Source organism: Melanerpes formicivorus, unplaced genomic scaffold (assembly GCF_026170545.1).
Source record: "Melanerpes formicivorus ecotype bairdi unplaced genomic scaffold, bMelFor1.0.p_v2 SCAF_19, whole genome shotgun sequence".
Taxonomy (NCBI): Eukaryota; Metazoa; Chordata; class Aves; order Piciformes; family Picidae; genus Melanerpes; species Melanerpes formicivorus.
Window position 1 is genome coordinate 6,366,450 of NW_027142371.1, and position 16,716 is coordinate 6,383,165.

The 16,716-nt window shown below is 42.4% G+C and overlaps 1 protein-coding gene across 5 annotated transcripts in view; it reads right to left on the bottom strand.

Moving 5' to 3' along the window:
- The window catches only part of NFATC2 (nuclear factor of activated T cells 2), a 97,650-nt gene that overhangs the window by 22,510 nt on the left and 58,424 nt on the right, over positions 1 to 16,716 (bottom strand). For all 5 annotated transcript variants that reach the window (XM_068149943.1, XM_068149941.1, XM_068149940.1 and 2 more), the window contains exons 7-9: positions 13,187 to 13,242; positions 12,143 to 12,269; positions 9,876 to 10,571 (exon numbers count right to left, since the gene is read on the bottom strand). In XM_068149943.1, coding sequence (XP_068006044.1) covers positions 9,876 to 10,571; positions 12,143 to 12,269; positions 13,187 to 13,242 — 879 coding nt within the window. The remainder of the gene's footprint in view (positions 1 to 9,875; positions 10,572 to 12,142; positions 12,270 to 13,186; positions 13,243 to 16,716) is intronic.

The window sequence follows — 16,716 nt, forward strand, 5'->3', positions numbered from 1 at the left end:
CAGAGATGATCACAGGGAATGGTTGCAAACTCACACTCCTCTAATTTACTGCTGCTTTTGCCCTGGCCCAAATTATTATTTGCATGTTAAAAGCAAAGGTTCAGCAAAGGCAGAGCAAGACAACATGTGAGCACTGAAAAAAGGACTAAACTATGTTGTCACTTGGCTGTGATGTCATCCGACTAGTTCTGCAGGACCTCAAGGTTTTCTGTCATCAGTGCACACTGCTTTGGCGCAACACCAGGTCTGGCACATGACCACCACACTGCCAGCACCCTCCCACCACCTGTGAAGAGTATCCCAAATGCACACAGCTGGGTTGAAGCAAGGGACAGTTCACTTCGAGTGTTACTTCCACACCTGACAATCATCCACATGGAAAAATTCTCCCTCAGATGCAAAACCTATCACTCACTTCAACATCCACAGGCAAAAGTCAGTAATACTTTTCTCACTAAATCTAGAGTTCAATTACCATTTCACTTGAAAGAAATTAGGTTTGTTCCACTGAGGGCAGAGTTTAGCCTATGTTTCACAGTGCAAAGTCTCCTAATTAAAAACTTACAAAAGGACATGTCTTGATTAAAGTGGGAACTGCGTGGATTAGGAGAACCTGCAGGAAGATAGAATTAGACCAGTTTCTCACTGAGTGAATTAGTTGCTGTGCTGAGTCACATGGGTATCACTGCAGAAGCCCTTTGATCCTCAGTGGTTTCACTCTAGTTGACAGCAGCTGAAGATTTAACTCTTTTTGATCTAACACTGGTTAAATCCAACTCAAACCCAAGTTTTCGAAGTCACTGTTATCACACTGTTAGTCACATAAATACAGACAGATCAGAGTTTTAATTGCCAGGCTGTAGTATTTCTAGAAGACACACACCTAAACTGGAGAATATGAATGTTTGCTGAGTTTGGAGTACTTGGAATTTGGCTTTTTGTGCAGACCTCTTCAGAGAGAGGATTTATCTGTCAAATTCATAGCTGGATGTATGTCCAGATTTCTGTGCTTGCAAAAATTGAAGCATGGGGACTTGGAGTGATGATTTGGACACAACTTCATTGTTTATACATTTTAGATTGGCTTCTACCTGTTTCTGGTTTCTTCTTGGTAAACACAAAAATGAGAGAGAGTGTGAAAGCCAGCAACTGGCTGAAAGTTCAAGTTAGGAGCTAATATTCTGGGAAAGGAGTTTTATGGTCTTCCAGTATCTGCTCCTCTTCCCTATCTCTGACTGTCTTGCTGGCACAACTACAAATGTGCTGCTTGTTTTTCGAATCAGAGAAGCAGGAATGACCTATTAGGTCATCTAGTACTTCTTGTAGCCAGCACAGGACTGTCTTCTTCTATCTAATTCTAACATTCCTCTAAAAACATATTGCATCCAAATTAGAGCACAGAAGTCTCTCGGAACCGGGAAGCTGCACTATAAAATGACTGTGGAGAATAAAAGGCGCATCAGATTCTGCTGGGCAGAAAAGTAGTTCCCGCTCTTTAGAGTTCTTGTAAGAAAACTGACTCTGATGGGGAATTCAGATGATTCCTTCTCATTTTTTTTTAATTTATTTTAAAATAGCCATGGATTTATAAACAATATTTTAAAATTTTCATTTAAAGAACAATGGTGGAAGAAAGATGGGTTTTAAATTAATCACCTGTAGATCTTGATTCTTGTGACAGAAAAGATATATAGAGACAAAACAACCCCCATCAACTAATCCATGCTGCCTGGCAGGATGTGACCTTAACTGGCAAAGCTCTGCTTGTGTGAATAAAGCTGAGAATCCAGCCATTTTTCTACAGCAGAAGACTTTATAGCTGGCTTTCAGTTCGCACCACAAGCAGATTGCATATCTTTAAGATGGTTATTCTTGCCAGGCCTTTTATTTCACAATAGTTACAGAAATGTGCAGATGTTGTCCAAACTTTTCAAAGCAGCAGGGCTCTCTGCAGCTGCTTGCAAGATTTCAGAAGTGCAGTTCAAAAATGGCTCAAGATTTCAGAAGTGCAGTTCAAAAATGGCTCAAGCTGCCTTTTCTCTAGCCATCACAGGAGGAGCTGAATCCTCCCACAGTGCATTTTAAGGGGAGAAAAGGCCTCTACCCTTTGCCCACCTTTGCATATTCTTAACATTAACATGCCAAACCCAGGCATTCAGGGTTCATGAGTCAGGCCTCTAATAATCATGAGATTTGTTTCAAAATCCTGCAATCAACCCCTCACCCTCCAAAGTTGCATCATTTTTTTTTCTGCTTGGATTTTGAAAGACCAAAACACCAAGGTTCATATTTTTAATATTTTGGTTTTTCTTGGTTCAGACTTGAAAACAAGCAAAAAATAACTCTCACATTTTGCTCCAGTCACCTGCAAAGGGACTTTTAAATTGCTACCAAGATTCCAAGACTCACAGTAAAATTACAAATAATTAGGAAGGGCTTTGAGCTGCCATGTGGATGTAAGCCAGCTCAATAGTTATTCAATTACATCATGCTAATTTTCAAGGGGAGATACTGGGATAAACTTGGAGGACCAATACATACCTAGCTGTGGGTTCCTTAGCTCCTCTCTAATAAATTAATCCAGCCCATTGCATCATCTTTACCAGAAGTTACTAACACTAGGACTCATTTTGAGGTGGTCAGCATCAAAGCGAGCAAGCTCAGCTCATGCCCATGTGAAAATCCTTTATATTATACAGGCTGTATCTACCCTGCGAGTTTAGCCAGCTTAGCAGCACTGGCATTGCTGGTGGAAACCCTTCTTCCAAGGCAGACAGTCATCCCGGTTACAAAAGCCTTTCAGTGAAACAGCTGGTGGTGGTTCCCTGACTTGGCATAAGCTGTGCTGATTCCAGTGTTTTTACACCAACAGAGCTGTGTCTATACAAGGGCTTTTACCATAATAGCTGTGCTAGCAAAAAAAAAATAGAAAAATTACAAAATGAACCACCTTAACCATCATGCTTGTGTGGTAAGCTGCCTAAGTGTAAAACAAGCCTTGTTAAAGGTTTCCAGAGAGAGCTTCTCTGTTTCAATACAAAATGGTGAAGGAGATAAACCCCTTTCCTGCTTTGCACAGTTTTATTAGAAGCCATTTCCTATCCACACATTTCTTGCTTCTCATCTCCAAAGCTCTCATACCTAAAAATGTTGTCTGAACAATTACTATTTTGACTGAACTGAAAGAATTTCTGCATAAAACACCTGGTGTTACCCCTAGCTGGCAGGAAGACCACTGATTCATTTTCCTTACATCCTGTACTTGCTCACACGACAGCTTTGCTGTGTCTAGACTTTCCCCTAGGAAATGAGGGTATTTCTAGCAGACACACATGTTCTCAGTGACAGGTAGCATATTACTTCCCAGTAATCAATTGTTCCCTTCTAGAAAGCAGCCAGCATTCTTTGATATATACAGTACGAAGGGAGTGAGGCTGGTGGAAAGGAGAGAAAAGGGAAAGAGCAGCTCTGCCAATCCCTCCCTTTAGTGCATCATGTGTTTTAACAACCTATGGCATGCCTAGTGCTGCCCCAGGCCTGCACACCTGGACAGCAGCTTCATGTGCTTTTGGTACCCTCATATCTGTGAAAAGGATGCAGCTGGGTGACTCTAGGTGCCTGTGATTCCCCCAGGCAAATTATAGTTTTAGCAGTGACTTTTTGCATCAGCTGGGGCAAGTCCCCTAAAAGCTCTGTGCCCCACTTCACCCATCTTTAAGAGCTGAGGAAAAGTCTGTCTGCTTCTTTCTGCTATGGAATTATTTGAGTTCATTACCATGTCTCTGTACTGGATGAATAGTGTCACTGGACTGAAAAATGTTATTGTTGTTATCCCTTTAAACTGAAAGTGGATTGAAGGAATAAAAGTAAATGTATGGTCTATTTTGGCAGATGTCTTCCAACAGATGGGTGTCTATGGTCTTCTTTATAAGAGCTGTCTGCTGTCTGTGATTCAGACCGTCTAAGGAATGCCATGAGCATGGACTAAATGGACAGCAAGTCTGGGAAAGGACTTTATTGTGGTTTAGAAGCTTTCAAATCCCAACTGCATGAACAAGTTCTTTTTTTCAAGTGACTCTTTGCCAGTATTTCAAAACTATCATTGAAAATTACTTGACGCCTTCTGAAAACTGAGCGCTTTCTACTGATAACAGTCCACTGGCTTAGCCTTCAAAAGGTGGCATGCCTTCCACCAGCAAACTGCTAGAATGGGACTTCATTGTCTTGGTGCATCAGTTCGTGGTGGGACCCTGTCCATCAAGGCACAGAGAGCATTCACGTACCCATCCTGCAGTGTCAGTTCTTGGCGGCGGTGCCCGTGGTCTCCTAATGGAGTCTGCATGTTCTTTTGAACAGGAAATGCTTTGTAACACAACTTGCCTGTGGGCACTTACTGCACCAATTAAAGATTCCTGAGCTTGAGAACAAAGAGGTGCCAGTGGAACTATGGTTTTAATCACTTGATTCATTTTCTTCCTTCCTCCACTGCTGATTTTGGATGTAAGGGTTTTTCTTTTTCTCGCTTTGTTTGCGTGTTTTAGGCAGCAAGACAGCGGCTCAGAAAGACTGCTGGGCAAAGAGCAGTCTTGAAACAGGGATGGATTTGCCTGCATTTTCTAATAGAGAATTGTTTCTAGAGGTGAAGAACATCAGATGCCAGCCTGATACAATAATAAACATACTCAGCCCACACTCAGGTATGCAGCTTCTTTTCCTGAGAATCCATGTGAGTTTCAGTAATATGAATGAATTAAATGCTACTAGAGGGAAGGATAACAAGATACTTCTAAATAATGAGAAACTGAGATACAGGGAAGTTAAATATTTTGCTGAAAGGCCAAATTCAGACACAACCCAGGAGACCTTCCTTCTGATATACTGGTCTTTCTACTTCCTGCCAACTCACTGCAGGTTTTTAGGAACAGAACCTACTTTTTCTCTTTTCATACTGTCTCTAGGAAAGTAAGACTGGGATATGACTGGGGCACTTGGATCCTAATGTAACACAAAGCCACAATAGCAGTGATCCAAAAGTAAAGCATGTAGTATACCCACAGGGTGCTGTAAGGTCCCAGTAGAGAAGAGAAAATCTGGAATAATGTGAGTCAGAGCTTGAAGAATGAGTCTAAGGAATACATAGATTTGCTAGAACATTTGAGTGAAATGTTTTGGAGGAGGTACATGCTTTGCCCTTGGTCAAAATCTGCCTGAGCAGAAACGACCACACCTTCTATGAAAAGTAGTTGTAATTAAAAATAGAGCATGGCTTTTCTTGATGCAGATAGTTGCTCTAACTGAACCACAGCCCATTTGCAATATTGAAATTCACTCCTGTCTAAAATGCCAGGAGACAGGAACATTTCCCCCTCTGCCTTGTGTTGAGGTTTTACTCTGTGTATGGACACATGATGAGAACAAATACAAACCAAATGAAAACGTGCTCCTTAAGCCACCATTTTCTGTGCTTTCTGGGGATGAAATCTATGCAGTATTAGGAGAGAAAAGTGGCTTCTCTGCAGCCAGGCAGGCAGCCAGACCTCCTGACCTCTGCTAGTGCAGCTTCACTGCTCTAATGCACAGAGGGCTTAAACCTGCTTTCACCATGCAGCTGAGGTTCCCCCAGCACAGGGAAATCCCCAGCTGGCAGCAAGCTGACAGAGCTGGCTCCATGCCACCCCATCCTTCATCCGCCATGCAGGGGCTGGGGAAGGCAAGCAGGATGCTCACAACATGCTAGCATCTGAGCCAAAGCCCTAAGGACCACACTGGCTGTGAGGAAGGGGTCCTGTGTCCTGCCTTCCTTCCTGACTGTACTGACCCTCTCCTTTCACCTCCCCACAATGCACGACTGTCTCCTCAAGAAGCACACAGGGCCAGCGTGGATGCAGAGCACGCTGCTGCGTGCTGCAAAAAAGGCAGCCAGAGACCAAAGCCAGCAGGAAAGAGCTCAGCCTCTGGCTGCTGCTTACTCAGGCTGACACAGTAGCTTTGCTTCTTGGGTCCCCAGGAGACCCAGGGTTTCCTGGAGGTACACCCTGCTCAGACTTGTGCCTAACTGCTACCAGTCCAAAGAGAAAAAAGCTGGTCAGAAAAGAAAGATTACTCCCAAACACAGAGAAAATTTGAATTTAATTTCATGCTCCTGGGGGGAGAGACTGCAAATTTCCTCCTTCTTGGGCAAAAGAGCACAACAAGAAAATGTAGGGAGCTAACACACTCGAAATGGTCTTGGATGAGACCCACGGTTAGAGCAACGGTTAGTTACTGTGGTGGGGAGCAAAACAAGCACCACGCTGCATGCCCTGCAGATCCATCTCCTAAAGAAATATCTGCTGGGTCTGAAATTTTCTGTGAAATACATGAGTTCACCTTAAAACATCTCTGCTGATTGGCAGTGTGATAAACTGCTAGACAAGCATCTGCCTTGCTGTTCTCCTCCCCGGCGGTGCACCAAAAAATTGATTTAGAGCTGCTGTATCAAGCAGACAGCTCTGAGTGTCAGATGTGGTTAGATAGTTACTATTTGAATGATGACAATCACTTTTCTTTGTAAAGTAAAAAGCATACAACGTGACAGCTGGAGTGAAAAGAATTAATTCTAAGGCAGGCAACTTGATAACATTTGAGACAAACGGCTACATGTCCAAAATTTGTATATGGCAAGTGCCTAACATCATGCTTGACACTCAGATCTCTACAAGGCAGTTCTAGATCACACCACAGCTGAGTGCTTAAGAGTCTGTGATGCATTTATCCTCCTATTGCTCTTGTCACACAATCTTCCTATCTCTGTGTCGCAGATGGGGAGCTGTGGCACACAACAGCTGAGAAGCTTCCCCAGGGCTAGCACAGGAAACCTCTGGCTCTGCAGCATGAACAGCAGTCCAGGGTACAATCAAGTGCCCCAAACCCTCAATAACCCTCCCCCTATCCTGCCCCACCAAGAGATTTTGGACAGTGCTGCAAATGACTAATTTTTAAACCGTGTTTGTGCTTTGAATGGCTAACCTGATTGTTCTGAAGGTCCAGGAAGAAGTAAGTTCTATGTATTAATGTATTTCTGTGGTTGTTTGTGTAACTTTTACCACTGTGGGTGGTTTTGGTTACGAATAACATTAAGAAGAGGCCTCAGCTGAAATGAGGTGAACACTCTCACGTCCCACGGCTTTCACTTGCCATTGAAGACAATCACTGGTTGCCAGCATTAGCCTAGACACCTGATACATCCTAAATGATTTCCTAACCGTGGCTCGTCTTCACTCCCAAAGTATTTCCAACAGTAATGAATCTCTGAGGCAGAGCTGTGTAAGAAAGGTTTCACTAACAATTTTCCTCTCATCTTTTCCAGGAGAGATCAATGACTGCGACATCATACCCACTCTGGGAGGCAACAGCTTCAGGAATGAGGAACTGACAGTGCAAGGCTTGTCACAGGTCACTCAAAAAGTTCATGGCAAACCTCAGAACCAAAGTCCAGAATGCCAAGGGTGTGTGTTAACTATGAAGACAGAGGACAAGAGTTGACGGGAGGTGGTCACAATCATAGAAAGGGACAAAAGCTGGACTGTCAGCAGAAATATGGAGAAAGAGGGAGAAGGAAGATGGGGAAAGGGAAGAAGAGGGAAGGGAAGCAGGAGACATTGAAACAGTGGTTGCCTAAGAGTCTGTACAGCGGTGCAGCACACTCATGCCAAGCCTGGCTGGGGAACCATCATCTCAGTATCTATCCGTGAAAAATCACAGCAAGACCTAACAGCTCACTTTATCTCGGAAGAGCTCTCTGGATAAAAGGGATTTGAGGATAAAGCCTCCATAATCCTTTGGGTTTGCTTTCTTTTAATTCTATAAAGCACAAAAATAAACCTTCTAGTTAGGAAAAATATGGCTTTTGTTATGTTCTGAGTCACTTTTCCCCAGCAGCAAACAAAGTGGCTTTTCAGTTCAAGTCCTGAGCATTTCAGAATGAAATGCTTTGCAAAATCCTAAAGTAAATCATAATTCCCCTTCTAGCTAATGTAAACTTACTGAGGTTAGTAAAGAGACTTGTGATCAATCTTGCCAGGTCTGACTGGGGTAGCATTAACTGATAAATTAATATCTAGTTGAAATCAATTCAAGAAGACCCAGTGAGCCAAACAGCAGCCTGAAATTTCATTATTAACTTGCCACTGTTCTGCCCAGTGGTTCCTCTTAACACAGAGGTTGAGTGCATCCTTTGTGAGCTTGGTGTTAGATGTTACCTGCCTGATTCAAAATCCAATTTAATTAATTTTGCATTCCACTTTATGAGGTCATTGAAGTGGGCTTTGGCTCAACTTTGAAGTTTGCTAGTTTCTACTTTAAGACTCTTTCATTTTTCTTAGAAGGTCTGTACTAAGTATTTTCAGAAACACGGAAGAATCTCTCAGCTCCTCATATCAAAAGTACCTTAAAATATAGTTTCACATTTTATTATTAGAAAGACCATCTTGGTTTGTTTTCATGCCCTGTTCCCTGAATGGGAAGGGCATTTTATTTAGCTGTTTTCTTGCAGATCCAGCAAATCTCCTAAATCCACAAACCCCCTGTTAAAACCCAATTTGACCATCCTCTTCAGACACTGGGACCAGTAAAAATATCTCTAGATTTTATGTGACGGCACCAAAGCTGTATCAACCACATTTCAAACACAAAAAAAACATCCAAACTCCACAAACTCTGCTCTGTCCACAAAACCAGCAATGAAGACTGCACATGATACAGGTGCAGAGCACTCGATAACCTAAGCTGAAGAACCCACAACTTTCAAGAGCACAATTTCACAACGGTAGGTGAGTAACTGCAGTAAAAATTGCAAACTGCTGGGTGCTCACACAGCAGAAAATGGTGCACATTCATAAGACCAAACCATGCATGCAATTGCCCAGACTGAGAGGACAGCAGGAGTGAAAATCAGTTCTGTACTTCATGCATATCCCAATATCTCCAGCAACCTTTCACTGAAATCAATGTTGGGTTTTCTACTGGACTTTACAATTGCAGTGTTCAGCTGCCCTATTAACTTTGCATTGATTTCCTCTTGCAAGGAACACACTTTAATAACAGAACCAATCAACCAGAGTCCAAATAGCTGCCTACCTAAGAATAAGTAGGGTATGTTCAAAGACAGCTGTACTCTAACTTATATTAATTTCTAAAGGCTAAATCTGATGGCTCACAACAAAGAAACAGCATTGTTTTACTTCTCAATGTCCTACTGTTCATCTAGAACATCTGCAATAGTTTTGCCTGCAGCACTGCCCTATTCATTACAGGCCTTGATAGACTGTTCAATAGGCTTATTTTTTTTTTTGGTACAAAAGCATTTTACAAACTGGACTTTGCCCTGATATGAATAATTAAAAAATAATCATTTAAAAGTGCATTTTGTTTCAGTTCACCATTTTCCAAACTGTCCTTTGGCAAGTGGAAACAAAATGGCAACAGCTTGAAACCTGACAGCTTGCTCCACGGCATGGAGGAAGACTAAGGATAGGATTTCTGCAAGAAACTCTTTTGCCAAAGTGCATTGCCATCTACCAAAAATGCAGTTGATGAAAACCCAAAATGTAGCAGCAGCAGCAAACAGCAAATATCCCAAACCCCATCAAAAGGAGGCCACATGAGTTTTTTGAGCTGAGAAACACATGGGATACAGAAGTCCTAAAGTTCATAGTATCATAGTATCATTCAGGGTTGGAAGGGACCACAAGGATCATCTAGTTCCAACCCCCCTGCCATGGGCAGGGACACCCCACACTAGATCAGGCTGGCCAGAGCCTCATCCAGCCTGGTCTTTAACACCTTCCTCCCTCCAACAAAACAACCCACCCATACAAGAGGAAAGTGATGCTTACCGTCATCCAGGTATGCTTGGTCCAGATTCTGTTCCTGTTTAATAGTGACTCCAGCTGGTAACACTTCTTTCTGGTCACTAACCGGTGGTCCATTTTTTGCTGTTCGTTGGCCTGAGGTTGTCTGCTGCTGAATCACAGTAGGATATGAACTTGGACTTAACCTTTGTGCTTGACTGACCTGGGGCTGGCTGGATCTCGCAACATTGGGTGTAAAATTTTCACAGCACATGATGTGCTGAAATTCTTGGTGACTTCCACACCTCAACTGCTGGTTGGTTGGAGAGTAATGAATCACTGGAGAAGACTGCTGGTTGCCTGGAGAATGGTGGAGCACTGCTGAAGTTTGACCTGGAGAACCAGCATGCACCAATACTGACCTATGGGCATCTGAGATAGCAACTGGTGTAGCCATCAAATTGGACTGCTGATAGCCCAGTTGGCTTGGGCTAAGGCTCTTGCTTCTTTGGTATATTACAGCGGCTGAATTCTGCTGATGGTATCGAGAATCAGGAGAAGAAAGGCCTGAGCGCAACTGTTGGCAAGGAGCCATAGTGGCCACAAGACAGGAAGGGGATTCGGTGACCATTGTATGCTGTGAATAGTAAGGCTGTGTTACTGTTCCCAGACCACTGTGTACTGTATTGCAGATTAAGGCTGGATCATAGTCATCAATGGGTTCTGTTTTGATTGATGGTACTAGAATAAAGGATGCAAAGGAGATTATTTGTAAAAAGCTGGTGAGAGAGAGAAAGCTATTCCTGGAAATAAGAAGAGATTTAGACCATCTACAAGATTTGCATCTCATACCTCACAGGCCCTGAGCTTAAGAAATCACGTACAGGCAATCATGACAGAGTCTCTCTTGAAAGCACTCTCTACCAAGAGGGTCTTGAAAATCTTTAACAAACTGTTCAACAACAAATTCCTAAACACTGAAAAATGCTGTACTTTAGCTCAGCTTTTAATTAATTTAAGGGCCATTCTGGAGCATAAGCAAAATAAGAAGCCATAAATAGGTGTTTCATGCAGTACTTCCATCTCAAAGGAAGACTGAATAAATAGAAATCTTATGACATATACAAGGTCTCATTTTTCTGCCAAACATTTAACTAGCAACTACAAGCAGAGTTGAACTATTTTAGAGTTTGATTTGTAATTCCTTTGCAGCTTGCAACTTTCTCAGTACTCAGGGCTGAAGACCTGAGACCAACATTTAAAAGACCACAATTTAGTGAAAATTGTGTGAATCTTAATGTGGATAAAATGATGGCCCTCAACAGAGAAATGTTCATATTTCTAATGATTTTTTTTTTGGTCCAGTCTTCACCAATGCTCAGTGCAGAAATGCCACATAATGGAAGCCCCTACATGGTCAAACAACAGGGTTACTTTTTGGAAGTAAAAGGATTCCTTCTCTGAAGTGGTCTACTTAGGGATCCTATTGAGATAGTGTTGTATTTCTTAATACTATTCTGCAGCAGAACAATTTAGCAAGTATACAAAACCTTCACAGTGGTGACACCCTATACAATTCATAAATTCAGGGAGAGGACCAGAGATTTTCAGGCTGGAGGAGTCAGGATGAATGTTTGCTTGTCCCCAGAAAAACAAGTCAAATTAAGACATCACTTTGACGCCTGCATACAAACTGGTACTGTTATTTTATGTGTTCTGGTTTCCACAAACACAATACTCTGATTTTCTCACAATATTTTTCTCCTGACCAAAGCTGAGAAATTCTGAGAATCTCATTAGTAACCCTATTGCATTTATTATGACATGGCTCACCAACTCCCAAGAGGAGGAACATCAGAAAAGCATTCGTATTTTTCACAACTGGCCTCATTCTGAAGCGGATCTATTGCTTGTCTCCCTCCATACTAGGGCCTTGTTACTTTCCCAGATCTGATGTTATCTTACTGTCGCACATGTCCGCTGGGGAAGGGAACGCTCATGGTTTTCACCGGGTCATATCATGTCACAGACTGAGTCTGCTCCTGCTGAGACTGTTGGCAAGCTTCCATCAAGTGAATGGGGCAGCCTCAGCCTATTGCCAAGATAACCATCCCCTTATATTTATGGGAAATTCCTGATCATAAATCACATTCATCCTTTAAACCAAACAGTTGCTGAGTGCTTAGCTGCACCCAGATGAATTAAATTAGTAAAATACAGACCCTCAACTAATGGCAAGAAAACAATAAAGAAGAAAATAAAATCTTGCTCCTGAATACTAGGCAGCAATTTGTTCTGTACTGGAGAATTACCTGGGTGGTAGGTAAAATGCTGGGGTTGGCTTCTTTTTCTTTTCCCATTGATGACGTAGAAGTTCACCTTCACAGCTGTGCGAATGTGCTTGTTACGGTACTCTGGTATTTCTACAAAAAGCATGCTCTGAAACAGCAAAAGGTGACAACAGAAAATGAGTAGCTAAGGCTGATGGGAGCTTTTGAAGGTCTCTCCCCTGTTACGCATCCAGGCATAAACCAAATTTTCCTATTGATCCCTATACAGAAGGGTATGAGAAGAATAAAGTCAAAAAAGGGCAGGTGGTGAGAGACTAGAAGATGTTTGGTACTAGGAAGCTGGTTTCTACATTCTGTATGGTTTTTTGTACTTGACGCTGTCCTGAACTGAGAAGTCTCAGCTACAAATAAAACACACAGAATGGTGATAAATGTGGAAGCACTGTCAATCACAATGTGCTTCATAAAGAGGAATGTATTGAAGAATGCCCTCTTTTTGTTAGAATATACTAGGCTATTCTATAGGCTTTTTACTTATACACAGTTAGATCCCACTTCCATGGAAATTAACAGTGAGTTCCCCATCCTCTTCCACAAGGGCAGCCATGGCCCATGGCAATGGAAGAGCTCACTCCTAAATGTACTGAATGGCTACAGTAAGGTCCCATTAAGCAAAGTGAACAAAGAGGCTCCTTCCCTTGAAAGAGCAATGTTCATTTTAAACACTATAGTACAAATCCTGTCCTGCAAAATACAGAGCACCTAAGACTCCATACAGGGGAAAGGAAGTCAGGACAGCCAGCATCCTGCAGAGGACTGGACTGACAATAGGGTCTTCTGCAAGAACACAAAATCCAGCAGTTATTCAGTTTGCTGTGGGTCACTGCTAAATGAATAGTTTCTTTTTGCAACACATTTACTGCTGAAGCATTTGACATTTGTTCATCACAGCAGTAGGATAGCTTCTCTTCCTGCTTTTGAGACGCTCTTTGGAAACTACCCCTTGAATACAACTTGCTGTCTGAGAAGCCCAAGGAGAGGACATCCAATGTTTTGCACACTTACAGGCTGGCTCTTATCTTTGTCCACTGTTGCTTCCATTTCCCAGATCTGCTGCCCATCTAGAAGGATAAAAATATGCAATGAAGTTAATACTATGATAAATCAAAGTCTGACTTTAAAAGAACAGGAAACAATGAAAGGGCATCAAGTTTACAAAGCTCTCAAAGTGCACTTGATTTCAATCATCTAACCAAAAGCACCAGCATTTAACTTAAACATATCATTGAACACTTCTGTCACCAGGAAAAGGCCTACATACATGTTAAAATTAAATGTTTATGCAGAAATCAGCCAAACTAAGGAATGAAATATTTAACACAGGTGCAACATCTGCTTTTTACCAGACTTGATTTCAGCAAGCTTGACTGATGGAGAGCATCAGAAGGTCAGGTAACTTGTTAATGCTCACATTAGGTTAGCAACTCAGCAAACCCTCCTGCTTTATGCTAAGACCACATGGCTCTCCACCAGTGTGGTAAGTGGTGGAACGGGTGAGGAAGGAATAGGTAAAAATCCAGATCTCATATAGGGTGCATAGAGATGGAAGTCAGCCAACTGCACCACTTCAGGGCTGATTTTTAGAAATACAGCACAGTGAAACTGGCAGATGCTGTGAATTCTCACAGGAGCATAGGCTAGTAGTTCAATGGGGACAGATTTTTTCCCTAATTAAGAAACCAGCCTGACTTTTGTTACGCATGCCCGCTTACTATTCATACTCATTTCTTATATGTGCAATAAGAAAGCTCAACACATGATATCTAGCAACACATCTCCTCTGAAGGGAACAAGCCCAACAACGGATCCACAGCTTGGCGCTGCCACCACTGCAGGCTGTGCCTGAGTGCCACCAGCAGTCCTAAAGTCACTATAAAGCACCTATTCACTGTAGTCAGTGTAAAATCACCTCATTGCATGTGTGACAGCCTGCACCTCTGAAGCACTGGAAGTCTGTCTGCTCCTAATTACATCCACGCATCTTGCTTCCATTCTGAGTTACACAAAATTGTATTTATAGAGGAAAATAAAATTTGATCCCCTTGTATGGAATACCATCAAAGTAACCCCTGTGCTATAAGAGTATATCAGTAGTGACAGGACATTTGTACACAGATGGGGTCCTTCATCTGGCTACAAATACTTCTTAAATCTACCGTTGCCCACACTTCCCAGAAACATCTTTTAGCAATGTCTTCCTTATTGCTTTTTGTCGTTGTTGTTTTAGATTTTAATCTCTAGCCCTTTGATTTTTATTTTTTTTTGTTATTATGCTGAACCTTTTAGCCAAGCAATTTGCAGAAGGAAAATACTGATGGGGGGAAAAAGAAATCCAAATTGCCTCATACCGTTCTGAAAGCTTGACTTTAAAATGAAGAGCGGACATGCATCCAGACCAACTGACATGACTTGAAATAGTGCAGCACAAGGCTGGTGTTTGCTTTAGAGATGGGGGAGGCAGCTCCCAGGCACATTGCTGTGGAGCTCCCCAGACTGCACACCCAGGCCTGGCAGGACAAGGGTGGAAGTCTCATAAAAACAGTCCTTCTCACAGGACGTTTTATTTTTCCCAATTCTTGGAAATTCTGCAAGAGCTGCTTTTGTCCTCTGTTATTTAAGTACTTCTGCTTCTGGCAAAAAGGGAAATGAAAGAGTATTTTTAAATGCATTTTGCATTTTTTCTGTTGTTTTCCTCTTTGTTCTCCAATCCGCACAGACAATGAGCTGACAGATGTGCTCCTCTCTCTGAGCAGCCTCTCTCTGAGCGGAACTCAGACGCTGCTCCAGCTCTGCATCATCTCCTCAAGGGTCCTTCCCACCGTGCCAACCACACAGGGCAGCACCTTACATTTGAGACACCTCTGCTGTCTTCTGGGCCCTCACCACACAGAAGAGAGAAGAGGGTTTTCCCTGAGACTGTCACCAACAGCACACCCCTTCCTCCTTCGTGGTGGGCCAGCTTCCCAGGTCCTTCAGGCAGAGTGCCTAACTTGTGGTGCAGCAGGAGTGGGCACATGGTGCTGGCTGAAATCCTCACCCCTGATCCTTCTCACCGGGGATGTAGAGACAACAGAGGAAGAGCTGGAAGTTTGGCTCTATCCATCAATTACCTGTGAGGAAGAGCTTCACAGGTGGAGAGAGGGAAGAGAGCCTGATACTGCAGCACCTCATGCTGCTACTCTCACAGCATTTTAGTGCAAGGAGAAAACGATAAATAATTCTGACTTTTCTGTTAAGCATTTCAAGTTCCCCCTCAGTGATTCAGTTTTCTTTTCTATGCTAACACATGGACCAGTGACAGACTGCCAGAGTGGAGATGGCCCAAGCAAGCTGTGTAATTAGAGCCAGCATGGCTCTTTCCTGAGTTGCTGCTTAGCCCTCACATCTCAATGAACCACTGTGCAAAGGAATATGCTTCAGTGTGTAACAATAAGCATTCACTTTGGCCTATGCTCTGGACTGTTGCAGGTTAAATGTACACCCTTATTAACACAGCCAAATATTCACTTCTGTTGAAATGGTAAACATCTGAAGGAATAAGGCAGTCAGCAAATGGTAAATGCATTGTCTGATGACAAGGCAGTAAATACTTAATGGGAGGATTCTTCTTCTAAGTGATCTTTTTGAAAAGAAATCACCATACTATGTGTTCAGTAATCCCCACACACACCCCAAAATACCCAAAAGTTAAATTTTTATAGTTCTATAAGGAAAAGTGGAGGGAAAAAGGAAACAACAAAATAAATCATAAAATAAGAGCTCTGATGGAGACACACTTTGGGAACTGTCTAAGCAAAGCAATATGAAGATGTCCTGACAACAAGGACAACCAAGCAGGAATATTTGACATCAGTTTTCCTCCAGGCAGAATGTTTTCATCTTTGTTTCTGTATTGCCAAATTCAAACAGTCTGTGCAGATACAACAGCACTAACTTCACAAAGAAGGTAGAAATCAAAAGGATTTGTTGGTCCAAAACGCATAAAATAAAGGAGAAACAGGCCTCCAAGTCATGTGCCATATTCGAGAGGCCTGTGAAGCATATGCAACCACAAGCAGAGTGGATTTGATTTAGTAACTAAGCCACTGAAATTGCACTCAATGCTAATGAAGCCAACCATAAAAATCAAATGACGTTTAGGCTGAGTCCAGAGCCTGTGGAGATTAAGAGCAAGAATGAGAATAAGACCAACCAAACAAGAAATAAATGTATTTGGAGTTATCATTCTAATGATGATAGATGCTTCTGTTTGGCTATATTCACAGTCATGGCAGCTAAACAGGTCTAACAAATCTGTCAGCAGCAGCAATCCCGGTTCTTTAAGCAGTGAAACCCTGTTGAATATAACCACTCTGCAGCTCACTCCCTGACCTTTATGCTTAAACGTTACGATGTGGCTCCATCTGTCTCACTGCTTCACTTTTATAGTTGTGAATGTACAAACTTTAGCTCGAGACAATCAATATTTGCTTTTCCTTTAACCTCTCTGGATACACACATTACGGTGAGCATTTGGCAGAAGGATGAGAAAGGCT